We start from the raw sequence: 23,501 nt of genomic DNA, 5'->3' as shown, positions 1-23,501 counted from the left end.
TTTTTGTAGGTATTTTATTAATGGAGAGAGGCCAGTACCTTGATATTTGCACATAAGGAGATGCAATGATTCTCTTGTTACTTAAAATGTCAACGTCCTACACTATGGAAAAGTAATTTGGATAGGAACATAAAATAGAATAAAAACATAACTGCAGCTGAAACAGTTTAGGGCAGATCTTTCAAGGACATGCCCGCTATTAACTGCAGGCATCAACAGTATAGCACAAATTGCGTCTACTTCACGTCCTCCATTTTTTCAGTTGCATGCATTACCACAAGGCAAGAGTTGCTGCAAACAACTTTATGGTAATTTAGGAGAACAGCATAAAGAAATGTGCATAGAGCAGTTGTGTTTTCAAGAAGTAAGCTGGCATCTCCCCTTTGTTGCCCAAACCAGTGGTTGCCAACCTAAGTGTTCATGCACATAGCCGTATTTTTGGACCAAGTGCGATCCGTCAAAATATTGGATTGAGTTTGAACAGATATTCGGATCGCTCTTGGTCATACAAGTCAATGAGTTTGTGGAAACCATCGTACTGCACTCTGATGACATCTGAGTGCAGTCCAATTTCCACAGACTGACAGAATGGAGAAAATTTTTTTTCTCCATCTTCTCCTCATCCGAGAAAATCAGATCACAGAATGATCATACCAATTGAGCCGATTCTCTTGGATGAGGGAATATACACTCGTATGACCCTAGTCTAACATATAGCAACGTGGGAGCTCAACTGCCACCTTGATGCAACAGAAATGCCAAATTCAGCCATGATTGGGTCAGGGCATGGAAGTGCACTTAAGCCGCGATTCACCAAGACCAGCATTGTTCACACCTTTTTTGATGAGGGGGTGGGGTAGAGTGCGAGGCACCAGATTCATTAGGAGACCCACGCTTCTTAATGAGTTAGGCGAGGCATGAAGTGGTGTGCACCTCACCATAAATCAGTCAAGGACTCATGCAAGGTTTGTGGTGTAGGGAACGTCCGCTGCTAGTCAAGAATCAGAAAAGCTGGGGTTCCACCCCTGCTCTGCCCACTCTGTTGGAGTTGGGCGAAAATAACGTGAAAATGTCAAAAGTCACAAAACTATATATATATATATATATATATATATATATATATATATATATATATATATATATATATATATATATATATATATATATATATATATACACACACACATATATATATACATACACTGCTCAAAAAAATAAAGGGAACACTCAAATAACACATCCTAGATCTGAATGAATGAAATATTCTCATTGAATACTTTGTTCTGTAGAAAGTTGAATGTGCTGACAACAAAATCACACAAAAATCATCAATGGAAATCAAATTTATTAACCAATGGAGGCCTGGATTTGGAGTCACCTCCAAAATTAAAGTGGAAAAACACACTACAGGCTGATCCAACTTTGATGTAATGTCCTTAAAACAAGTCAAAATGAGGCTCAGTATTGTGTGTGGCCTCCACGTGCCTGTATGACCTCCCTACAACACCTGGGCATGCTCACAGTGGAAGTACCCGCACAGGCAGCGCCGCTCCCCGGTCCTCACTAACACGGTTCGCCGATTGGTCGCGGCCGGCGGCCAATCAGCGATATTGGCGCCAAATTTAAACACCGCTCTGCTGATTGGTCGCGGCCGGTCGGCCGCGTACATATTCTAGAATATCCGATGCATTAGAATCGGGCCACCATCTAGTATTATATATATATATATATATATATATATATATATATATATATATATATATATAATCAATGAGAAACCAGAGGAGCACTCAGCGTAAATATTATCCTAGTTACGGCAGCTGCAGCTTATCAATTTGCCTTCCCTTGGGGGTGACACAAGGGGCGCATACAACCCCTGGACCACCAGGTAGCAATGACTAAACTAAAAACTTACTACTTTGCTATAAAGTCAAGCACGTTGTGCTCACTAACTTTTGGACAACAATGGAGCTTCTCTTACCATTTGATTTGTTGATTTGCCAAGGCTATCTTGCTTGGCAATACAAGCAGAGGCTACTCAATTGGACATTTGGTGGATTGAGTACCGGTGAATTTTTTCTTCGTAGATTCAGGCTTATGAGCTCGCAAAAAGTGGTTGCTAAATAATTAATAAACACAATCTATTTGCAAAAACTGCTTAAATGGAATCTGTCACCATGAAAATGTAGTCCAACCTGCAGGCCTCATGTTATACAGCAAGAGGATGGAGTAGATTTTATATATAGTTTTGTGAGAAAAGATTCAGTATAACCTGTGTTTTAATCATTTAAAGGGAATCTGTCAATAGGAAAAACCTTTTTAATCCATCTATATGGGCATGTAGGTCGTAGGAAGCTGAAAAAAATGATACCTTTATATTTGCAATCTGTTGTCTTATTCTAGAGAAATTGACATTTTCCTTATATGTAAATGACCTCTTTCAGGCTATGGCGAGGACGCTGCCTGGAAGATAACTCTGCCTCCAGAGATTATTTTACATGACGGGGGAGTTACCAGTGTGAGACAAGTAACACAGAACAAGAGAAATTAACTTAGTGAACTTTGTCTTTTTGCAAACACATTGTTAGCAGCTCTTTGAAGGTTGCAAAAAATATTGCAACCCTGTGTGCGGTGAGATGGAAGCCGAAGCATTGAGAGGATCCTGCAGATGTGTTAGTTATAATCACACACAGCTCTGCAGTGAGATCCGGAGAAGAGAGAGCAGTTTCATGTAAAACAAGTTCTGAAGGCAGAGTTATCTTCCAGGCAGCGTCCTCCCCATAGCCTGGAAGAGGTCATTTATATAAAGTGATAAAAGATGATTTCTCAACAACAAGGCATCTTCAGCAACCTATAACCTGAATGCCCTAATTAATAGTTTAGATCGGTCAAATCTGGTGACAGATTCCCTTTAAACCTATGCTCTTCCTGGGACATGCCCTTTAAGGACATGCCCCCAGAAAATCCCATTTTTGATATTTTTGTTCCATTTCTTAAATCGATGGAAATATGTTACCGTCCTGTTGCCTAGACCTCAAAGTCTTCCAAGAGTTATTTTCACTGCTAAAACATATAAAACTATGGTGGTGAAACCTTTTCTATTACAAATTCACTTAGAATTATGGTAGAAGCACTTACCATTAAGTATTAATCCATAATCCAGCTTTCTATTTCACCTGAAAATTATTTAGCTTACGCATGTTCTGCTCCTATAAAAATTTCAATAAAAAATAGCAAGCATTTTTCATAGGCAAAAATGCAGACTACTCAACTGGCCGTTCTCCATGGTTTGGGAAATAAATTAGTGAACGCTATAACAGACATCCTATATTGGTGCCACAGAACACATTTCCTCAGTGAAATCTTTGAATGTTATGATTTTTATGACTCATGGTGAGATATAGTTTGTAGGAAGATGAGTGACAAAAATTCTGCAGACATATTATTCATGCATATTCTCTCCATGTAAGTCATAACGCAGAGTCTCAATGAAAATGTGGCAAAATAATTCCACATCACTGAATATTACTGGAAAAAACAACACTATTTTTCATCTGTGCATAAAACATTCACATATTATGAATTAACAGTTATGGTAAAGTAAAAAAAAAATAGAGAGAGAATTTTCAGGTAATTAATATTTTTTATACTTATTTATTGGGATATTCCCAAGATATAATTTTACGCCATGAAACCAAAATATGCCCCAATATAATGATTGAGTAAATTTGACCTATGGGACATCTGGTGATCCAGAGAGGGAAGAGCTAAAGGTCTCTTTGACTTCGTCACTGCAGAGAGTTTCTCTTTTAACACTAGAAAAAAGAGGAAAATAAAATATAAAAAGGAGCACAGCACTTCGCTAGTACTGTGGTTCCTGGGAAAGGTCCACCCTCTTAGATCTTAAAAATTCATACTGTCCCATGTAGAAGAGTAAAGATTTAAAGAAGCACTCCTCCTCCTCCCTTCAAAGTTTTTATCCTCTTAAGGTATTGCAGTCATCATATTATACAGCAGTGTGTACTTACAATTGCTTATTTTGCCTTTTTACCCAGCTAATTATGCTCTTTTCCATTAGGTCTGTGACATTATGTGATTAAAAACTGACTAACTCAATCCTTCTAAGCTCTGTGTAGAAACAGGAAGTCACTTTTCCCTGCATGACTCATGAGTCACTGCAAAGTCCCTGGCAGAGGGGAGGAGGGAGCAGCTGGGTCAGGAGTTGAAGAGGGGAATGATTTTTGCAGGGAAAATAGACTGTTTCTACATGGAGCAGAGAAAAGAGAAGAATTAGCTGGGTAAAAAGGCAAAATGAGCAATTGTAAGCACACAGTGCTATATAATATGGTGACTGTAATTTTTATATATATATATATATATATATATATATATATATATATAGTACAGACCAAAAGTTTGGTGGACACACCTTCTCATTTAAAGATTTTTCTGTATTTTCATGACTATGGAAATTGTATATTCACACTGAAGGCATCAAAACTATGAATTAACACATGTGGAATTATAGACTTAACAAAAAAGTGTGAAACAACTGAAAATATGTCTTATATTCTAGGTTCTTCAAAGTAGCCACCTTTTGCTTTGATGACTGCTTTGCACACTCTTGGCATTCTCTTGATAGGCTTCAAGAGGTAGTCACCAGTCACCGGAAATGGTCTTCCAACAATCTTGAAGGAGTTCCCAGAGATGCTTAGCACTTGTTGGCCCTTTTGCCTTCACTCTGCGGTCCAGCTCACCCCAAACCATCTCGATTGGGTTCAGGTCTGGTGACTGTGGAGGCCAGGTCATCTGGCGTAGCACCCCATCACTCTCCCACTTGGTCAAATAGCCCTTACACAGCCTGGAGGTGTGTTTGGGGTCATTGACCTGTTGAAAAATAAATGATGGTCCAACTAAATGCAAACCGGATGAAATAGAATGCCGCTGCAAGATTCTGTGGTAGCCATGCTGGTTCAGTATGCCTTCAATTTTGAATAAATCCCCAACAGTGTCACCGGCAAAGCACTCCCACACCATCACACCTCCTCCTCCATGCTTCACGGTGGGAACCAGGCATGTAGAGTCCATCCGTTCACCTTTTCTGCGTCGCACAAAGACACGGTGGTTGGAACCAAAGATCTCAATTTGGACTCATCAGACCAAAGCACAGATTTCCACTGGTCTAATGTCCATTCCTTGTGTTCTTTAGCCCAAACAAGTCTCTTCTGCTTGTTGCCTGTCCTTAGCAGTGGTTTCCTAGCAGCTATTTTACCTTGAAGGCCTGCTGCACAAAGTCTCCTCTTAACAGTTGTTATAGAGATGTGTCTGCTGCTAGAACTCTGTGTGGCATTGACCTGGTCTCTAATCTGAGCTGCTGTTAACCTGCGATTTCTGAGGCTGGTGACTCGGATAAACTTATCCTCAGAAGCAGAGGTGACTCTTGGTCTTCCTTTCCTGGGGCGGTCCTCATGTGAGCCAGTTTCTTTGTAGCGCTTGATGGTTTTTGCAACTGCACTTGGGGACACTTTCAAAGTTTGCCCAATTTTTCAGACTGACTGACCTTCATTTCTTAAAGTAATAATGGCCACTCGTTTTTCTTTACCTAGAATTTGTATTATGGCAAGAAAAAAGCAGCTAACAGTCTATTCAGTAGGACTATCAGCTGTGTATCCATCAGACTTCTGCACAACACAACTGATGGTCCCAACCATCACACCTGTGAAGTGAAAACCATTTCCGGTGACTACCTCTTGACGCTCATCAAGAGAATGCCAAGAGTGTGCAAAGCAATCATCAAAGCAAAATGTGGCTACTTTGAAGAACCTAGAATATAAGACATATTTTCAGTTGGTTCACACTTTTTTTGTTAAGTATATAATTCCACATGTGTTCATTCATAGTTTTGATGCCTTCAGTGTGAATGTACAATTTTCAAAGTCATGAAAATACGGGAAATTCTTTAAATGAGAAGGTGTGTCCACACACACACACACACAATATATATATATGAAAAAAAAAAAATATATATATATATATATATATATATATATATATATATATATATATATATATATATATATTATAATTATTTTTTTTTTGTAATAAATAATAAAAGTTTTCATTAAAACTGCAATGGAAATATAAAAATTGGATACAAATGCACATTTAAGAGCAATTTCCGGACTATCCTTTTGGATATAAATATTACATCAGGGGGTCGGAACTTTGGATCACCAGCGCAGGGCGGGCATCAGCACATGGCAAACCATGGCAATAGCTTCAACTCACAGCAATTGTGTGCCTACTTTACCCAGATTTTCATTGGCAACACCTGCCTTACATGTATGGCTCCACACACAGCAGGTGCCGACTGTGTTATACAACTAGCACCCAAGTCTATCTGCTGCGAATGGAACCCATTCCAAAAATAGGAGCATTTAAGAGGTTGGAAATACGGAAAAATGTCCCTAATGATGTCCATCTGTCCATTATTGCAAAGTGTTGATTGCATTGTTATGGCAGGCGGGGGACCTAGTGAAGGCCCCTGTTTTTACCATATGCGTACACCTATGAAGCCCTGCCTGTGGCTCTTGCAAGGTGAAGAGGAAAAATCAAAAGAAAAGGAAGGCCCACAATCCCACCAATCGGAAATTGTTAATGGAAATCCCAGAAAGCCCTTTTAACATATCGCACTTGAGGGCAGAGGGAGGTCAAAATAAATTTAAATAAATCATCTTACAGCAACCACAGAAAATAGATGGTCATAGGTAAAATCATCAATAATTTAAGGGTTTTTGCAATGAACAAAGTAGATTTTAATCAATAGATCTTGGAATAAAAATAAGTCCCACAATTGGATGTGTTAAAAAAAAGTTTTCCTGTGCTGAGATAATTTTATACATGCACCCTGGCTATTTACAGTGTAATGGCTATGACTGACCATGCTGGAACATGGTCTGAATAAGATAAAGAGAGAATACAGACAGAACAGCAGGGGATCGCAGCTGATTTTTTCTGTGAGGTAAAACATGTTTATAAACCAGCAGGACAATGATTTACCTCACAGAAAAAAATCAGATGCAATCCTATGCCGTCCTGTCTGTATACTCTTTTGTTTCCTCCCCTGCCCAGGAGCTGTGGTATGATCAGACCATGTTCCAGCACAGTCAGACACAGCCATTACACAGTACACAGCAGGGGCACATTTATAAGATTATCTCAGCACAGGAACATTTTATTTCACATCCAATTGTGGAACTTATTATTATTACAAGATCTATTGATTAAAATGTACTTTGTATATGGGACAACCACTTTAAGTTTGTTGGCTATACAAAATTGTAGTCTTATTATACTTTATGCGAGTTTGCAAAGCCGAAAGCAAAAACGTGCCCTTTTTCTGAAAAATGACTGCAGAAGACAAGAGAGCCGCTTTAGACATTTCACAGACAATGCCAATATTTTTATGGGATAATCATGTCGCCAAAGACTGTGCTGGTGCCATCTTTCAGACTAGCTAAAATGAGCATCATGCATTTTTTTACTATGGGGTACTGTGGTAGACTAGATTCTTTATTCCAATGACCCTCTTAGTATATCTAAGACCATATTAGTCGATCAAAGAAAGAGTAGAGAAATACAACAGCCCAAAGTAGTCTGCCAACACACAAAACGTACACAGTAGTACCTCTGCCAGTCACAAAGCCGGATGTAATGTATAGTCTGAACATACACACCCATAAGTACATAGTAAATAACAGGATTTTTAAAAATTAAAATTAAATTATAAATGTACCAAATAGCGATAACTACAGTGTAGATAACATCCGAATGGCAGTAAGGTAAATAGAAGGTTGATTAGAAGAACTCTTAATTCCAGTAGGCAAACAAAGATTGTACATGAGAACAATGCACAAGCAATTTCATAGAATAAACCCTACGGTATTGAATACAATTGCTTTCCACGTACACACTGGAGATACATGCTAGATCGATGGAGGTCCAACTACTACTCTCGGCTGTTTTCATCACCGGCATAAACTCTATTTGGTGTGGCAGGGCACATGCTCGACCACCCCTCGATACGCACTCCTTTGCTGCTGGAGGCAATAAATTGGTGTTGACCCCAACTTGACTAATTGGTGTTGACCCCAACAGATCTAGCACCTATTTAGTGGATAGGAAACAAATGCCTGAGGCTACAATCATACCGCCAAGTGAAACTTTGGTACTTAGAAACAAACTAAACCAAAAATAAAAATAAAAAATAAAGACAAAAAAAAATAGAATGCCACCATAAAAAGTTGTACTGCAAGTGCCAGTCTTTGATTATGCCACATTTTTTATTCTTTTTGCCAAATTTAAGTGGCTTAGGGTCCTCTATCACCATACAGACAAACCTACCGCATAAAGATAACATAGGATCCTATTAGAGCAAAAAACAAAAACAATACAAGGGTTCTATTGTAAAGCTATCTTCAGCACATAAATGGTGTGGAAACATTGGGAACAAACATTATTGACAATAATTTTTCCATAAATTAGAACATAAAGGAGCCATAGCCACTGAGAATACACCTGACGACAATAGAGTTCCTACCTGGTGATGAGTACAGCATTGTCATGGTGAGCGATGCCATTCTCTGGAATGGTGTTCCCGTCACTCTGGTGCGAGAGGATGGATTTCTGCCACTTACAGAAGCTGTCAAGGGACTTGTCCGCATGGTGGTTTATCTCCAAGTTTGGCTGCAATACAAGACGCATACCAGGAATGTTCCAAGCAAATTACTAAGGTCAGTTGTTAAGCCTTTTGAAGACTAAAATGGGACTATAATTAGATGCAGTGGTTTCTAGGAATAATCTCTCCTTGCCAATATTTATCTCTATAAAATCTGACCCAGAGTTCAGCCAGCGTATTACTGAGCAGACGTATTGTGTGTTCCAAATGTAATAGTGATTATGTCAATATAATAATTTCACATTATCATGGAGCAGGCATTTAACACATCAGTAGGTTTGTAACCCCACTTATGTCAGACAGTTCCTGCTATGCAAGTAGCAAATTAGATGAAAAGACCTAACAGCAGCACATCCAGCAGAATAACTCAAATTAATAATATTCATATTTTATTAAGAGCCCATAAAAAAAACTCATATTGTACTAGGTTTCCTATGAGTAAAGCCAGTAAGTAAAGCCATGTTACACAGAAGTAGCTGTTCCCAGCCAGCTGAATCTCTACTACACATGGAGGTACCAGATTTACCCCCGTCTGACCAGACTGAAGACCGGAGAAAAACTGGTGAATTCATGAAAAGTTACATTTATAAAAATTATTGGTCACGAGATCTATGGATATAGTCATTAGGAAGTGGTGTCAATAGGAATTGCAAACAGGGTTTTCCCAAAATCCCAAGTTGTCTCCTATTCAAAGAAGAGAGGATAACTTGCTGACTAGTCGTCGGACCGCTGGGATGTCAAAAAAATCCTGAACCCCCGAGTATAGCATAGAGCCCTCTCATAAATCAAGTAGAGGTGCACATACTTGGCATCTGCTCCATTCATTATCAATAGGACTGCCAAAAATATGGATTAATGTACTCAGGAGTCCCATAAGCAATGAATGAAGCAGAAGTCAAGCATGTGCCCCTTCGTTCCTCAAGACGGTGCCCTACACAGCCCCGTTCTAAGAGTTCCAGAATATCAATCTTGGGATTGCTGGGTGTCCCGCCAAACAAAATCACAGCCAGTCTTGAGGTGTCTTGCAGAGGTTTACTCCTCTCTGACCATTCAAAACAAATGGCCAAATTGAGCATGCATGCGTATGTGGGAGTTGAGAAGAATCGCTCTTAACCAAACGAGTCTTCGGCCAACGATTGTTGAAGGTGTATGGGCACCTTGAGAATGGCTGCTCTTTCACCATTTCCTTATAGTTTTAGGTCTAGTATATTACGCATAAAGTTAGTCAAAAACTCTTGAAATCAAACACATAAGATATATTTTGCATAATTAATGTCTTCGATGGGGCAAAGGGCCAATCTATCATACAAACCCATACTTGGCCACCTAAGAAGTTTCAATTGTGATTTTAAAAAAACAAATTATATACTTTGCGCATTTTACTGATAACTCCCTCCATTATATTTCATTATTAGGGAATTCAACTAATTAGCAGACCATTTGCCCAAGAGATGTGCGATTTTCTGGGAAGCAGAAATTCACGCTGATCACATTGTCTCCCAGCTGGGTCCTCCAGCAAACTGCTTTATTCTTTGGTGAAATCTAATTTTACGGGTTCAAGTTATTTTGGCTGCGCCACCACAGGAATAAAATAAGCACTACACAGTGATTGTTGGATGGCTGTCTGTGTAACGCGGGACAGGTATCCGGAGAGAGAGACGCTCTTTATAACTGGTCTCTACTATACTCGAGAGAGGAGGATCCTGAACAGAGGAACTTATCTATTAACTGAGAATTTCCTAATAGGGTATATGAAAATGGGTTTTCTAATCCCGCCTATATATGGCTACAAAAGCACGATCATACTCTAGTTAAATAATCGGAAGCGTGGTTTTCAATTCATTTTGGAAAAAACCTAGCTTCCGACAAAAAATTTAAGGGAACTTATTTTTCCAAACGCTATTAATCTAAAGATATAGGGATAATCTGAAGGTTAATAGCATTCTAATGCTGTCTGGTCGCCTTGCTACATGGAGGAAATGAACTATATTCCTTCTGTGAGTCACTGGCTTTCAGTCGTATTGGCATGTCCGGGGCTGCTTCAGTACACAGTGAGCAGTGGCTGTACGCACACCCCAGCACTTTGATTGACTGCTCGTTCTGTAGTGCATTTGTGCAGAGTGAGCGGTCAAAGTGCTTACAGTGAGCGGTCAAAGTGCTTACAGTGAGCGGTCAAAGTGCTTACAGTGAGCAGTGAATGAAGCCGCTCCGGGTACGCCTCTATGACTGAAAGCTGTCATGTCCCAGGAGGAATAAAGTTAATTTTCTCCTGTTAGCCGCATTTTCAGTATGGTGACCAGACCGCATTGTAACACTATTAACATGCAGATTAGCCCCATATCTGTGAGGTTAATAGTGTTTGGGGACATGACAGGTTCCCTTTAATTAGCATTCTTTTTCTTTTACTTACGAGTGAGTGAAACCACCTACAGGCTCACGATCAAATAGGGTAATTGCAAATATTGCACTGTGGATCTAGGCAGTTATAGCAATGGGTTGTATTAATCCTTTCATAAACTGCAGGTAACAAGTTTTAAGAACTATTAAGTACAGTAAGACACACTTAAATAGTTAAATATAAAAGTTTTAATATCGGTTAGAACTAAAGATAAAGAAAGGGACTACAACCATTTGACTATTGGTATAAAATCTAGTTGTGGTCATGTTTTTGTAAGACTTTCCTATCTGGACAAGATAATGTTATATAATTAAAGAGTAATGTGAATGAGCTCCTACCTGGTCTTCCGTGAGGACTATTAATCGAGTCACTATGATATTCACAACGTTTCCTAGGCTGGAATCACGGTAAAGTTTGGCAACCTGACCTCCAGAAAAGAAGAATAGACACAAAGTCAGACAGTGAAACAATGAAACAAAGATTAATGGCTTAACATAAATGACATTTTCACTAGTGAACTGTTCACACAACGGATATGCATTTAATAAAGGGGTCGTTAACGGCTCATTCAGACATCAGATTTTCATGTAGGAATGCCATCTGTGTTTTTAAAGACAGCACTCGCACCTGTAATAGTAAATGGGGCCATTCACATGCCCATGGTTTTTCATTGACCGAGAGGTCCGCGGAAAATCGTGGGGACATGTTTGATTTTGATCAAAGGTTCTGATTAAAATCGGCATAGCAAGTTCAATGGGTCCACGAAAAACATCAGATCGCACTTGGATGCCAACAGAGTGCGGCTTGATTTTCACGGACTGTCAGGATGGAGAAGGTGGCGAGAAACTTTATTTTCCTCTCTACACGTGCGAGAAAAACTGCTCAAACTCTGCTCAAACTCTGCTCAAACTCTGCTCAAACTCTGCTCAAACTCTGCTCAAACTCTGCTCAAACTCTGCTCAAACTCTGCTCAAACTCTGCTCAAACTCTGCTCAAACTCTGCTCAAACTCCGCTCAAACTCCGCTCAAACTCCGCTCAAACTCCGCTCAAACTCCGCTCAAACTCCGCTCAAACTCCGCTCAAACTCCGCTCAAACTCCGCTCAAACTCCGCTCAAACTCCGCTCAAACTCCGCTCAAACTCCGCTCAAACTCCGCTCAAACTCCGCTCAAACTCCGCTCAAACTCCGCTCAAACTCCGCTCAAACTCCGCTCAAACTCCGCTCAAACTCCGCTCAAACTCCGCTGGCTGTTTTTCTCGTACATGGAATCGGACGTCTGAATGAGCCCTAAGGCTGAGGGGAGATTCAGAGGACACAGATGGATATTTCTAATTTCAACATGTACAGGTTAACCTCAGTGAAGTGGGCCATCTCTCCATTTACTTCTAGGGGAAGTCATCAATCGCAAAAACAAAACTTGTAATTGAAGTTCCCAAAAAGTGGGACATCCTTTAAGTCTGAGTGAAAATGGGAATACTTCATACACCACAGATTTTAGACAGTGGTTTTCTTTTCAGAGTAGTGAAGGCTGTTCTTCTAGATAACAATGCCATATGTTAAAACAATAATTATTTGACAATGTCTAGATCCATCTCTTTTATTTGACCAGGGCTGCGGTTTTAATGAAGAGTTTGAAAGCTGTCTGTAGACTCCTCTGTCATCTGGCATTTCATCTATTATGTGAAAACAATATTTCTGTAATTTATCAAATGTTTGCTTGTGCAGCTGGTAGGTATTAATACACTGCATGCGGCTTGATGCCTTTATTGTTAATCCCAACACCCAGGCTTTCTATGTCCTCCAGTCTTTTCCTGAACAAAACTTTAACTTCAATTATGATTATATATGATCAGAATTGAGCTTAGATTCACATTCAGGAGAAGACATGAAAATCTGGAGACTAAACCAATAGAGAGCATAAGTGTCAGGACTGAAACTGAACAACAATGAGCAGCATGCATTGTATTGTAATATATGTAGACTGCAGAGGCAAAGAAAATTTGAATGAAAATCAATTATGTTTTTTTATATGACATGCAATTAAATAAAAAATAATTGCATAGTTGCTTATAGGATTTCAATTGAGCCATACACGGTCTGATTTTCAAGCAGCAAAATAATCAGGCCAACAATCTAGCAAAGTATGGAGACGGTAACGAGAGATTTTAGTGACCTGAAGAATCTTACATTGCCTATAATGATAAATTTCATTGCAATCAAACCACCCTTCCCTTTACATATAGAAAAATGAAGGCCCTGAATCCGACAGTAATCACTGTGCAGGGAGCATAAGCTTTAGCAAGTTACCCTGCTACGCATAGCTGCTTTATTATGAAAGCTAGTAACTGATAAAAGAATAAATAATCACATTATAGCGAAGTAAAACATTCTACGGAAAATCACTGAAAAGGACAAGATAGATTAATCTGATCCCGAAAATACAATGGAGAGATCTGAGAAACCACAAAGAACCCATTTTCTCGTCATACAATTTCCTTTTATCGCTAGGTACATCTCACACTGAATACACCTACACACAGCAGAAGACGACATCCAAGAGTAGGCGGCTAGTGAGCATTATAAAATTACTGGATGACATCAGTGTTCGTCCAACCACTAAACCAGCAGAATAAAGAAAGGATTCAGGATGATAAAAGGAGTCCAACAGGTACTGTAACCGCCACTTCTAAGACAGAACAGAGGAGTAGGTGTACTGCTCGGAAGCAGCCCTTGCTCATTAGATCCGGCAGACACAAGATGTTACAAGCCAAAGATAATGTCAGCTACTTAACTGGAAACTTTCCAAATCTTTACTCCATCACTTAAAAACATGATAATTACATTATAAAGCCACAAAAGTTACAAAATACCATCAGTATGCACTTGTTTTTACTTCTACATTTAGCTGATAGCACACTTAATCCTTAGGTTTGCAGAGTACCATTTAAAGGGTATGTTACCAGGTTTTTGCCACCTAATCTGAGAACAGAACGATGTAGAGACAGAGATTCTGATTCCAGAGATGTGTCACTTATTGGGCTGCTTACTGTAGTTTTGAAAAAATCCCTGATTTATCAGCAGGAGATTATCACTAGAGGACAAGTAAACCTGCTGCCATGTAGTCCTCTATGTTCATGAAGTCTATATAACCCCGTCCACACCACTGATTGGCAGATTTCTGCCTATGCACAGTGTACACAGAAAGCTGCCAATCAGTGGTGTGGGCGGGGTTTTACAGAGCTCAGTATTCAGAGAACTAGTAGATCTGCAGCAGATAAAGCAGTGATTTTATCAAAAATATATCACTTAGCTAAGTAAGTGACACATCGCTGAAATCAGGGTCTCTGTCTCTATATCATGATCTCAGATAGGGTAAAAAAAAAACCTGGTGACAGATTCCCTTTAAACCATTTAACAGTTTATAAAACTTTAATAAAATGATTGGAATTAAACCATTTTACCATACGGCCAAATCTGAATGCTCAAGTTACATCTAATCTCATTATAAAATGTTGCACAACTGAATGGCCATAGGTGTGATGCACCTCATCAGTTTGGTAGTGGTACTGCAGTTCTAAAAGAAAATTCTACCTTCAGTTACCTTCTGATATGTCAGAGAACTATCACAAGTGAGAGACTATGGCTCAGAAAGAAAGAATGAAGAAAATAGCTGAACCCTTTACAGGTTGGATTGCGATCTTCAGAAACTTGGAAACAATAATTTGGCTGGGGAAAAAGGCATCTCCGACACAGGGCTTGATTCTAAAATAATGTGATTTACACTACATAAAAACATAGATGAAGGGGTCAAACTTACAATATTCATTACGCTCAGTATGTAGTGTTCAATGTCTTTACGTCCGTGATACCCAACCATCATTTTGTCAGCCACCACTAGAGTCTCCACAAATCGTTCAACACTGACTGATCTCCTCTGCCGGCGAGGACCATTTTCCGTGTCATTATCTGAAGGCGTTGTAGGGGTGGACAATGTATGGTTTAGCCACCAAGGCTTGTGGTTCCCTGTAAGATCTTCTAGGAATCAAAGCAACTGTATTAGATATAACAGACATGAATTACTACTAGCAGCCAAAGCCATTGCGTCCTTTACACTATAGCTTGGATATATAACAAATGTACATACATAGATTTGTGCAACGTACTGTATGTGTCCATGTAATTCAGATGGACCAGAATTTGGGGATTTAACGGATGAGAACTGTATCTTCTTTATAACAATTCCCATTTTATCTTCCTCACACATCCCATTTCAGCACGTTTCTATGACTCTAATTGTATTAATTATTATTCTTTGAATACGTTTTTTTTGTTTTTTTTTATTAATATCAGTATCAGTCCTTTAGCAGGTAGGCCCAATTCAGAAATGTAACTACTAGGAGTTTACTAAAAAGATCTGCACTGCGCTGGTTCTGCGTCCAGGACCGCCATCCTGAGCCCGGCATCCTGGGCACCTCTCTTGCTTACGAAATCCTGAGGTTGGATGCCGGACCACGGACCAGGACAACGGGAATATTTTGCTTAACTCTAGAGCCTACAATATATTACTATTTTTTTTTCCGGTAGTGAATATAATGCATTCTGGGGGCCATTAGCTGACTGCATTGATTTTCTTGGTAGAAAATGGCAGCCAGAACCAAGACACTAAGTGATGATCAAGCCATGCTTTTACAAAGCCTTGTCTATTAGGTTTTGTTCACATTAGTGTTCTTTCACAGAGCAGCTGTGACCATTGTGAAGGATCTCAGTGAACCCTTTAAATCTTTACAGTGATTGTGGTATATTTGAAAAGAAGAATAGCACTTTTTTCTGCTCTATTCTCATTATGAAAAACAGCCGAAAGCCGGAGCAATATTTTTTAAAGGGGTTATCCAGGATTATTTATATTTTTTTTATGACAGGGCTAAGAATTAACAGGCAGATAGTTGCTAAGTACCTGCCTGTTGTGCGCGGCGCCGATCTCTGCCGACACAGAGGGGTTACAGACCGCTCCCGCTGGAGATTCTCCGGCTTCCGATGAGGTCACGTCAACAGAGCAACGGCTTCTGTTAAGCTCCGCTCTGTCAATGGGGGTGAGAGGGGGGGGGGGGGGTGACTGCCGACGTCATGTTGATGGACAGTCGGCTTCCCATTGCCTAACTGAGGGGAGTCGGCTGTCAATCTGCATGATGTCAGCAGTCACGTCCCATCAACAGAGCTGCCCGGAAGAAGAAGAGCTGCTCTGCTGACGCGGAGCAGCTGAATCTCCGGAAAGAGTGGTTGATGACTGCTCTGAGCCAGCACTGTGTACAACAGGCAAGTAGTTGCCTCTGCTAGCCAGAAACAGAAATACTCTGTATAACTGTTATTCACTCTGCCCAAGAGATGAATACCCTGAACTGAGTAATCATTAATGGGGTGTAAGAAAATGGGTTTCCCAACCTAAATAAAATCATTCAATCAGCAGATAGTCGAAAAAAGGTTGTAGGAGTTTAAAAAAAACAAACAAAAACAAACATATCCTTTTTTTTTGTCTACAAAAACAGAGTCACACATTAATGGGCATGGTCTTGTATCACAGTGCGGATCTATTTGAGTGAATAAGACCGACGTGCAATACCAGAAACAGCCCATGGCTATAACTGGCGCAGTTTCTAGACTAAAACCAATAATTTTGTGTAATCTTGTAACCCCTGTTTAATATACTTCAATTCTAGTTTCACTATTCTTTGACATGTTCAAAATATTGGTAAAAAGTGACACCTCCTCTGACACATATCTTACCTTTCACGCCACAGTGTCCCTGGGTGCTTGAATGCCGCTGATGGATGGCGGACTTTCTGTAAATAACATGAGGGTGGCCCCTTTCGGAGTTAAAGTGATTGGAGTTTTCAGTTATGTTGTCTAAAGGCTCAATAAAATACTCTTCATCTTCAGTAGCGATTACGCCATGCTTGGATGGAAAAGAATAGGAAAAGGATTTAGACAAACTGGAGAGACTTGTAATATTTGCATTAGAGCGTATGACGTCTGGGAAATGTAACGTAAATGTGAATATTTCTACATTTTTTTACATTGTAGAACAATGCATTAATCACACTGCGGTGTATGGAGCAAACAGACTGCTCCCTTAATTAACTTTTCATCCCACATCCTCATCATTATACAGATACTGACAAAGCTTTATATTTCATCCTCGCACAGAGTTGATGGCGTCATGATCTAGCAAAAAGACAATATTTCCTGAACTATCTAATGAATGTTCACTGAAGATTCAGACTCGTGATGAAGCACTGATAGTGGGGAAACCTATGAGATGACGGAATCCCTTCCTCGTTGTGAGCGATGACCTTTTACTTGGGTTTTATTTTACTTGATTTTTAGTGCTTATTGCTCTTCTTGGACCATATCGTTTTGTATGCTGTTTATATTACCATTGCGCTTGGATTGTCTTGTTACTGCAGTCTCTACGCTTGCCTGTTAGGTTAGGACTGGAGGTTACATGGTTCCTCATTCATCAAGGTGAAGACCCCTGGTTACAGTGAAAGATGCCTTTTTGATTAGTTTTAATTGTTTTATCTCACATGTGATAGTCAATAAAGTGTTAGAGTGAGATCAAACACGAGAGCTAGCCGCATGCTGCACGCGGCCAGAACTTCGTCCACTGTGATGGCCAATTGACAATTAAGTTTCATAATTGTGCAGTTATTAGCCAGCCGTGGTTTGGAGGAGCTTCGGCACATGATCAGTCGCGCCATGTGGCTGCACTCTTAGGGCCCCGATTCATTAAGACTGGCGCTTTGCACGTTAGTCTTAATGAACAGGATTCACTGGAGTAAGAGAAGTCTAAGGCCACGGCCCCATATCAGTATTTGGTCAGTATTTTTTCTCAGGACTGGGAGCCAAAACCAGGTGAGGAACAATCAGAGAAAAGGTATAATAGAAACAAGTCACCAATTCTGCATTTATCACCCACTCCTGGTTTTGGCTGCCACTCCTGAGAAAAAATACTGACCGAATACTCACCAAATACTGATAGTGGGGCCGTGGCCCAATTCATTAAGAAGTGCAGACCACTTGATGAATTAGGAGAATCTTACAACCGGTGTATGCCTCTGACAGAAATGTTAACTGAAAAAAATCTGACTTAAGTTACGCCACTAAAGTGGCGCAACTTTTGATGAATTAGATGGGTGGGTTTCTCCACGCACCGCCACAGGTTTGCACACTAGGGTGAAGCTGGCCGTGACAGGCCAAAGAATGCTCAAAAATTTTGAGATTTTTGCCAACTATGAATTGCGACATTTGAATGTGTTTTATGCAAAAAAAAAATGGACAAAAACACCTTCAGAAATTGGGCCCTTTGTATGCATCATGTATCCCCCCCTCCCATTTCCTCCTTAGGTTTTTGTTTAATGCACTTGTAGATTACATACAGGGGACTAGCAAGTCTGCCAAGCTTTTAAGAATCAGTAACTTAAAAATCTGACACAGGTAGCTTTGTGCCTCAATTATGTTAATCAATATAAATTACAACTACATTCATTAAAGAGCCAACTATTTTGAGTTATATAAGCAGAACCCAACTTTACTGATCCACATAAATTTATTTTATTTCAAAAAGTGAACCTGAAATTTTTGTACCTTCATATATCCTTTATACCGAGTAACTTTGCAGCACCATCCACTAACAGAGACAGATAACGCCCTACTTATAAATCAACATGTCATCAATACGATCCAGACATACCGTATATACCCAATCACATGAAGGGAACAAAGGGGTAACGTTTCTCCTTGCGGAGAGTGACATGTCATGCCTGACATCCCAACGTGAGGAGACTTTTAAGCCGCAATGCTCCTCTGGGAAAGCGGTCGCGTGACCCGTCACATGACTAAATGACGCCACCGCAGGTCCTTTAGTCTACCGCGAGCTGCCAGCAAGCCAGGACAAAGACACCGGGGGCCATCAGAAGGTAAGTATAATGTATATTTTTTATTTTATTCTTTTTTCTTTTTTTTACAGGTTCTATGGTACCCGAGTCTGGAGGAGAGTCTCCTCTTCTCCAAACCCGGGTACCATCCGCACATTGAAACGCATGTTATCCGCATGTACGGATGCAGTGATGCGGATGACATGCGTTCCAATGCAAGTCAATGGCGGTGAAAACACCGCGATTCCACAAAATAATTGTTAGTGCTGCGTTTTTTTCCGCAATGATAATCCGCAACGGAAATTTCCACAGCATGTGCCAGCACATGTGGATCATCATTGGGGGTCATGGCAGACCTTCTACCAAGCGTTTCTTAAGTGTTTCTGCAGCGGAATTGCCGCTGCTGAAACGCTTAAAAAACGCATAGTGGGCACACAGCCTTAGGATTGCTACTTCCTATAAGTGGCACTAGAGTTCTAGTCATCTGCCTGTCTGAAGAGACAATTTGCATCAAGGGAACATGCACACACACAAAAAGCACTAGACACAGAGGTCCTATTCATCAAAGCAATTTCACCAAGATTCTGGGGTAAATTGCCTTGAAAATATGCTAAATTTTGCCACAAAAATTTGTGACTTTTGGTATTTTCACACGTGTCTCCCCCAGCTATGCCAAAATAGGTGAGGATAAGGCACGGGCATGACGCCATGGTTCGTCTAGTTCATGACTAGTTGTGGCATCATTTAGAGCCGTCACTGACTGGTGGAAGATTTCTGCCATAGCGCACAGAGCAGCACGCCACTTGTCTGACGCTCCCGATTCATGAAAAGGTGTGCACTTCTTCACGAATCAAGAGCGTCTGACTCCAGCAAACCCCCTCATCAAAATCACTGAGAAAATCACCAATTGTGATGATCCGGGGCCAAGACAGGTTAGATTGAACCTCTCAGTCAACAGGAAATAAAATCAATTTTCCAGTACCCAGCGATTAATGTTTTTTTCTTTTAAGAAATGAATGTCAGCATAATGATTAACTGATCGCTGATTAATTTGTGGAGGAACCAGACTACAAGTAATCAATTCTCGTACAGCACCACCACAGGAGAAATAAGGCATTACACCGTTCTCATTGAAACCATTGTACAAGTGCTATGATCTCTGCTCTGTATAATAGTTGGGGGTCCTGAACAGAGGACCTTGTTCCTCTGTGACTTATAAAAAGTGATTGTCTAGTGTAAAAACTCTTTTCCAAGTCCTTTCTTCAGCGTCAGTACTTCACCACAGCTCATTTCACGATTTTTTTTTTTATTTCTTTATATCATTTTTTGTTGTTTTGAATAAGGTATTCAATTAAATAACACTTTCACATGCATAAAAAATTACTGAACACTGAAAAACAAACGCTTATTTTTACGGGCTCTCGGTTTTTGTCATTCTGGACTCTGTGTCCGGTATGTCCGTATACCAAGGTATTCTGTATCATTAAGAATTGCTTAGTGTATTTCCAAAAGGAAACATTACAACAACAAAAATGTATTAGAAATTGCATTTCATGCCACTTCTTTACTGCTCCTCCGGTTGCGCTTTAATCTCTAAGTGGCCGCATGACAGAGGTGACAGGAGGAGATGTGCTGTGCATAGGATCTAATATTATATCAATAAATGTAGTTTTTCACGGTTTCTTCCACTCTGTGTAAATGTTTTCTAATCCTTCATCATCCAGTTCTGTTATGTGTTATAGATATATTCCTCCCTTTGTGTCCTCTCTTGGCTCCAAATCCTATATTTATTGCCCATAGCAACCAATCACAGTGCAGCTTTCATTTTACCTAAGCTGTCAAAAAACAGTGAAAGCTTCACTCCGATTGGTTGCTGCAGGCAATAAAGACAGTTTCTCTTGAGACAGTATATATCATACATGTCAAACTCTGGCCCACGGGTGAAATCTGGCCTGCAGGGCGCTTTTATTTGGCCCACGACACCAGAACCACCATCCCTATGTGGGCCCATTATTCTGTATGGAGGACTGTGTGGGGCCATTATTCTGTATGGAGGACTTTGTGGGGCCCATTATTCTGTATGGAGGACTATGTGGGGCCCATTATACTGTATGGAGGACTATGTGGGGCCCATTATTCTGTATGGAGGACTATGTGGGGCCCATTATTCTGTATGGAGGACTATGTGGGGCCCATTATTCTGTATGGAGGACTATGTGGGGCTATTATTCTATATGGAGGACTATGTGGGGCCATTATACTGTATGGAGGACTATGTGGGGCCCATTATTCTGTATGGAGGACTATGTGAGGCCCATTATTCTGTATGGAGGACTATGTGGGGCCCATTATTCTGTATGGAGGACTATGTGGGGCTATTATTCTATATGGAGGACTATGTAGGGCCATTATACTGTATGGAGGACTATGTGGGGTCCATTATTCTGTATGGAGGACTATGTGGGGCTATTATTCTGTATGGAGGACTATGTGGGGCCCATTATTCTGTATGGAGGACTATGTGGGGCCCATTATTCTATATGGAGAACTGGAGGACTATGTGGGACCCATTATTCTGTATAGAGGACCATGTGGGACCCATTATTCTGTATGGAGGACCATGTAGGGCCCATCATTCTGTATGGAGGACTATGTGGGGCCCATTATTCTGTATGGAGGACTATGTGGGGCCCATTATTCTGTATGGAGGACTATGTGGGGCCCATTATACTTTATGGATTACTTTGTGGGGCCCATTATACTGTATACTGGTTGGCCTGCGACTTTGTCCAAGTTTTTCATTTTGGCCTTCTGTGTTTGAGTTTGACATCCCTGGTAAAGATAATGGCCCAGTCGTATTTATATTGTATTTTTAGGTAAGAGTTGTTCATTATAACAAATATTCATGCTTTTAATACGAAAAATATTAGTACTTTAGTGACAGGTACTTCTATGCATTTGTGTCGGTCTTAGGAGAAAAAAAAATAAAATAAAAAAAAAAAACGGACAAGTGCATAGCCCTATAGAATAACAGGGGGATAAGTGCTATCTGTCAAAACAACAGGCAGAACCCGTCCGTGTTATACGTCGTCTCCACCTGCCCTTACAGGCTGCATTCTCACACTGCATAAATGCTGTTTTTGTTTTTTTTTAATCCACACTAAAATACTCAATAACAATCTTCTCGGATTCTTCCATTTCAGCAGCATTTTCCTCTTTGCTTAATGCATTTTGGTGCAGATTTAAAGCAGCATTTTGTGAAAGTTTTATTTTTAATACAGAAAAAAAAAAAGCTTTAATTTTGCACTTGAAAATGAAACTCTGTTTTTCCATTCATTTTCTCCAGACTATAGAGGAAATAAAAACAACACACCAAAAATTGCACCGTTCAACCGTGTCTTTAAATGCATGAGTTTTCATGAGATCGCTTCTCCTTTGCTTAGAGACAGGTAATAATAGCAGATTTTATGCACAAAAAAAGCCTCCAAAGAAATTACGCTACGTGGGAACATGGCCGTAATCCAATGAATCAAAGATTTTATCTTTTTTTTTTTTAACCACTAATTAGCTTTTGGATTTATTAACTCTATATATCTCTCAAATGGCATTATAAAAGATTATAATGGTAACCAAAACATTTAATCTGAAAAGAGAAGAAATCTATAGAGGGGGAGTCATCCATGAAAGAGAAAGGAAGCAAAAATACGTGCTAAATAGGATTAGGAACGCACCACTAAGCAATTTTAATGCAGTGCCCCGCTCATTAAGTAAACTGTAATATACTTTCAACACATGACAATTTTAGCATGACTTCAAGTCCCAAGAATAGCATGCAGCTTACTCCAAAAGGTGCCGCTGTTTGAGAGGATTATGGCACACAATATGCCATGTTAACCTCATCAGCCTGGGGAACCTATAAATTGATTCTGAGGACTTTATTTCTTTATTCAGTGCACACTGGGCTTCTAAGCCAAATATCCTGTTCTAGAACAAGTGGTATACACGGAATGAGCTGTGGGGTTATAGTCAGTCAATCACTCTACAAGCTGCGCTTCTCCAGCGGATTACTCGTACGGATACCTGGCTGAGCAGTATCGGAAATATGGGTCACCGGCATGTCTCCATATAAATGTATGGTACCAGCTTCAATATGACAGGTAGATAACAGCCATACATTAACATTAGAATTAGGATGAAGAATAAAAAAAGATAAAGAAAGAAGAAACATTGGAGAAGAAGAAAGAAAAGTAAAAAGATCGTATGCAGCTGAACACAAGTAATTAGTAACTTAAGTAAAAAAGATTTGTGCTTGTGTTAAAGGGAATCTGTAAGCAGGTAATCTGAAAACAGAAGGAAATAGGGGCTAAAATACAGAATTCAGGGATGTGTCACTTGTCAAAGTGCGTGCTGCTGTTTACTAACGGTGAAGAATTG

General features: G+C 39.9%; 1 protein-coding gene across 2 annotated transcripts in view; it reads right to left on the bottom strand.

Annotated features, from left to right (window-relative positions):
- ADAMTS6 (ADAM metallopeptidase with thrombospondin type 1 motif 6) overlaps positions 1-23,501 on the bottom strand; it is a 350,370-nt gene that overhangs the window by 268,768 nt on the left and 58,101 nt on the right. The window contains exons 4-7 of one of the 2 annotated variants that reach the window (XM_073680240.1): positions 16,918-17,086; positions 14,954-15,171; positions 11,474-11,557; positions 8,600-8,745 (exon numbers count right to left, since the gene is read on the bottom strand). In XM_073680240.1, the coding sequence (XP_073536341.1) occupies positions 8,600-8,745; positions 11,474-11,557; positions 14,954-15,171; positions 16,918-17,086 (617 nt within the window). The remainder of the gene's footprint in view (positions 1-8,599; positions 8,746-11,473; positions 11,558-14,953; positions 15,172-16,917; positions 17,087-23,501) is intronic. The other variant, XM_073680241.1, reaches the window with a different exon arrangement.

This window comes from Phyllobates terribilis, unplaced genomic scaffold, assembly GCF_046119375.1.
Source record: "Phyllobates terribilis strain yellow unplaced genomic scaffold, ASM4611937v1 Scaffold_1__5_contigs__length_1240528914, whole genome shotgun sequence".
NCBI lineage: Eukaryota > Metazoa > Chordata > Amphibia > Anura > Dendrobatidae > Phyllobates > Phyllobates terribilis.
This window is presented reverse-complemented; position numbering and strand designations above follow the sequence as displayed.